Source organism: Silurus meridionalis, chromosome 19, assembly GCF_014805685.1.
Source record: "Silurus meridionalis isolate SWU-2019-XX chromosome 19, ASM1480568v1, whole genome shotgun sequence".
In the NCBI taxonomy this organism is placed as follows: Eukaryota; Metazoa; Chordata; class Actinopteri; order Siluriformes; family Siluridae; genus Silurus; species Silurus meridionalis.
In genome coordinates this window covers 331,145-333,644 of record NC_060902.1, presented here as the reverse complement: position 1 = coordinate 333,644, position 2,500 = coordinate 331,145, and the positions used below count along the sequence as shown (strand labels likewise).

General features: G+C 36.8%; 1 protein-coding gene across 1 annotated transcript in view; it reads right to left on the bottom strand.

Annotated features, from left to right (window-relative positions):
- The window catches only part of LOC124401946 (signaling threshold-regulating transmembrane adapter 1-like), a 4,371-nt gene that overhangs the window by 1,610 nt on the left and 261 nt on the right, over positions 1-2,500 (bottom strand). Inside the window, exons 2-5 of the mRNA XM_046874495.1 lie at positions 2,343-2,459; positions 751-781; positions 342-415; positions 219-250 (exon numbers count right to left, since the gene is read on the bottom strand). Coding sequence (XP_046730451.1) covers positions 219-250; positions 342-415; positions 751-781; positions 2,343-2,459 — 254 coding nt within the window. The remainder of the gene's footprint in view (positions 1-218; positions 251-341; positions 416-750; positions 782-2,342; positions 2,460-2,500) is intronic.

Sequence of the window (2,500 nt, the reverse complement as noted above, 5' to 3'; positions counted from 1 at the left end):
GTAGTGTGTACTCAGTAGTGTGTAATCAGTAGTGTGTAATCAGTAGTGTGTACTCAGTAGTGTGTAATCAGTAGTGTGTACTCAGTAGTGTGTACTCAGTAGTGTGTAATTAGTAGTGTACTCAGTAGTGTGTAATCATTATTATTTTTTATGAAGTACAGTGAATTCACAGTAAAGAACAGACATAAAAATATTTAGTTCTTATGAAGAAAATTTACCTCAGATTGAGTTTCCACTTTCTGTTTATCATCTAAATACAAAACACAACACACACTTTACACACAAATGCCTCTGTTACAATATTTTTACTAAAATTATATTTACAACATCTTCTCTCTCACCGTTGTGTGTTTGTGTATAGGTGATGTTGCCGTAAATCGGGTTTTCCTCCATCTCTCTGTTTTTTAGACTCACACTGAAACAAAACACAATATCACTAACAATCATACAGCATTTATAAAACATCTATACAACATTCATACAATGTTCTATACAACATCCATACAACAATCACATTCACACAACATCCAATGTTCTATACAACATTCATACATTCATACAACATTTACACAACATTTATACAACATTCATACAACATTTACACAGTGTTCATACAACATTCACACAACATTCACACAACATCTGTATAAGATGTATACAACATATGTACAAAATGTGTGTGTGTGTGTGTGTGTGTGTGTGTGTGTGTGTGTGTGTGTGTGTGTGTGTGTGTGATTTTAATTATTTTACCTCCTCCTGAATTTGGGCAGAAACTTTTTACCTTTAGTTGAGGACAAAAAGGAAATGAGATATTGTGCACTGTCCCTGTCACACACACACACACACACACACACACACACACACACACACACACACACACACACACACACTCATATGTACATACGACCATAACATCATGACCACCTTCCTAATATTGTGTTGGTCCCTTTCTGCTGCTAAAACAGTCATGACCCATCAAACATGAACTTCTTCAGCAGTTTGAGCTACAGGAGCTTGTCTGTTGGATCGGACCACACGGACCAGCCTTCACTCCACACGTGTATCAATGATCCTCGACCCTACGACCCTGTCGGCGGTTCACCACTGTTCCTTCCTTGAAGCACTTTTGATAGATTCTGACCACTGCAGACCAGGAACATCCCACAAGAGCTGCAGTTTTGGAGATGCTCTGACCCAGACGTCTAGACGTCACAATTTGTCAAACTCGCTCAAATCCTTACACTCGCCCATTTTTCCTGTTTCCAACATCAACTTTGAGGATAAAATGTTCACCTGTTGCTTAATAAATAAATCCACCCACTAACAGGTGCCATGATGAAGATCATCAGTGTTCTTCACTTCACCACTCAGAATGTTCTAATGTTCTAATGTTAAGCCTGATCTCTGTATAGTTTTATATATATAACCAAAGTACATACCTCAGTTTTTAAGTCACGGTTTCAGTACAGTTACAGGGAAGAAATGCAAAACATAAAATTGCTTGCCTTTTTATTATTAACACAGTTTATAATTATTAACATTTGTAAACATCAACAGTTAAAATTTTAAAACTACAATTTTAAATAAAATGCCTGCTTACTTGTAATAATCTAAAAATAAAATAGAATAAATCAAATTCTATTATAAATAAATAAATTATCACAACTTAAATTGGTTAAATAAAATTACATAAATGAAAAACATTTATGAAATTCTTTACACGTGTTAGACATCGTTTGGGTAATACAGATGGGCAAATAAATGTGTGTGTGTGTGTGTGTGTGTGTGTGTGTGTGTGTGTGTGTGTGTGTGTGTGTGTGTGTGTGTGTGTTTTAAATGTAATATGACATTTTCTAAAGATATGATCTACTTAACTGTTCTACTTAATTCCGCAGACTTTAACAAATGGCTTCATTCCTTCCATCCTTCATTCAACATGTGGAATTCTCAGGATTTTTCTCTTTTTAAAAGAAATTCTTGAAGCTGTACATAAAACGCTAAAGAATCAGTAGTGCTAGACTTTTGTAAAAATGCAGAAAGTGACAGAAAGGCCACAGTGACACTGCACTAACTCAAGGTTTTTTTTTTTTTATACCCCTGGCATTGTTGTGTATGTTTTCAAGTTTAACAATAAAATAAACAGTGATACTGCGCTCCAACTGTGAGGCGGAGAACCGTGTTCCACATGTAAAAAGGGAAAATACGATTGTGTAGCTGAATACGAATACGTGTACCGTTACACCGGTGTGTGATCTCAGTGCTCGGTGTGTGTAATACACATTAATAGTAATTTAGCTGGTTTGTAATAAACGTGTACGGCTACCAGTTTAACGTGATCTCACCTGCCAGACGTTTTTGAACGCAGCATAAAATATTGCAGCAGAAAGAGAGGAGCAGGAGTGCAGTGATGGCTGCTAACACACCCCACAGCCCACTGGAACCCTGAAACGCCCAGAAGCCTGCAGAGAACACACACACACACACACACACACACACACAC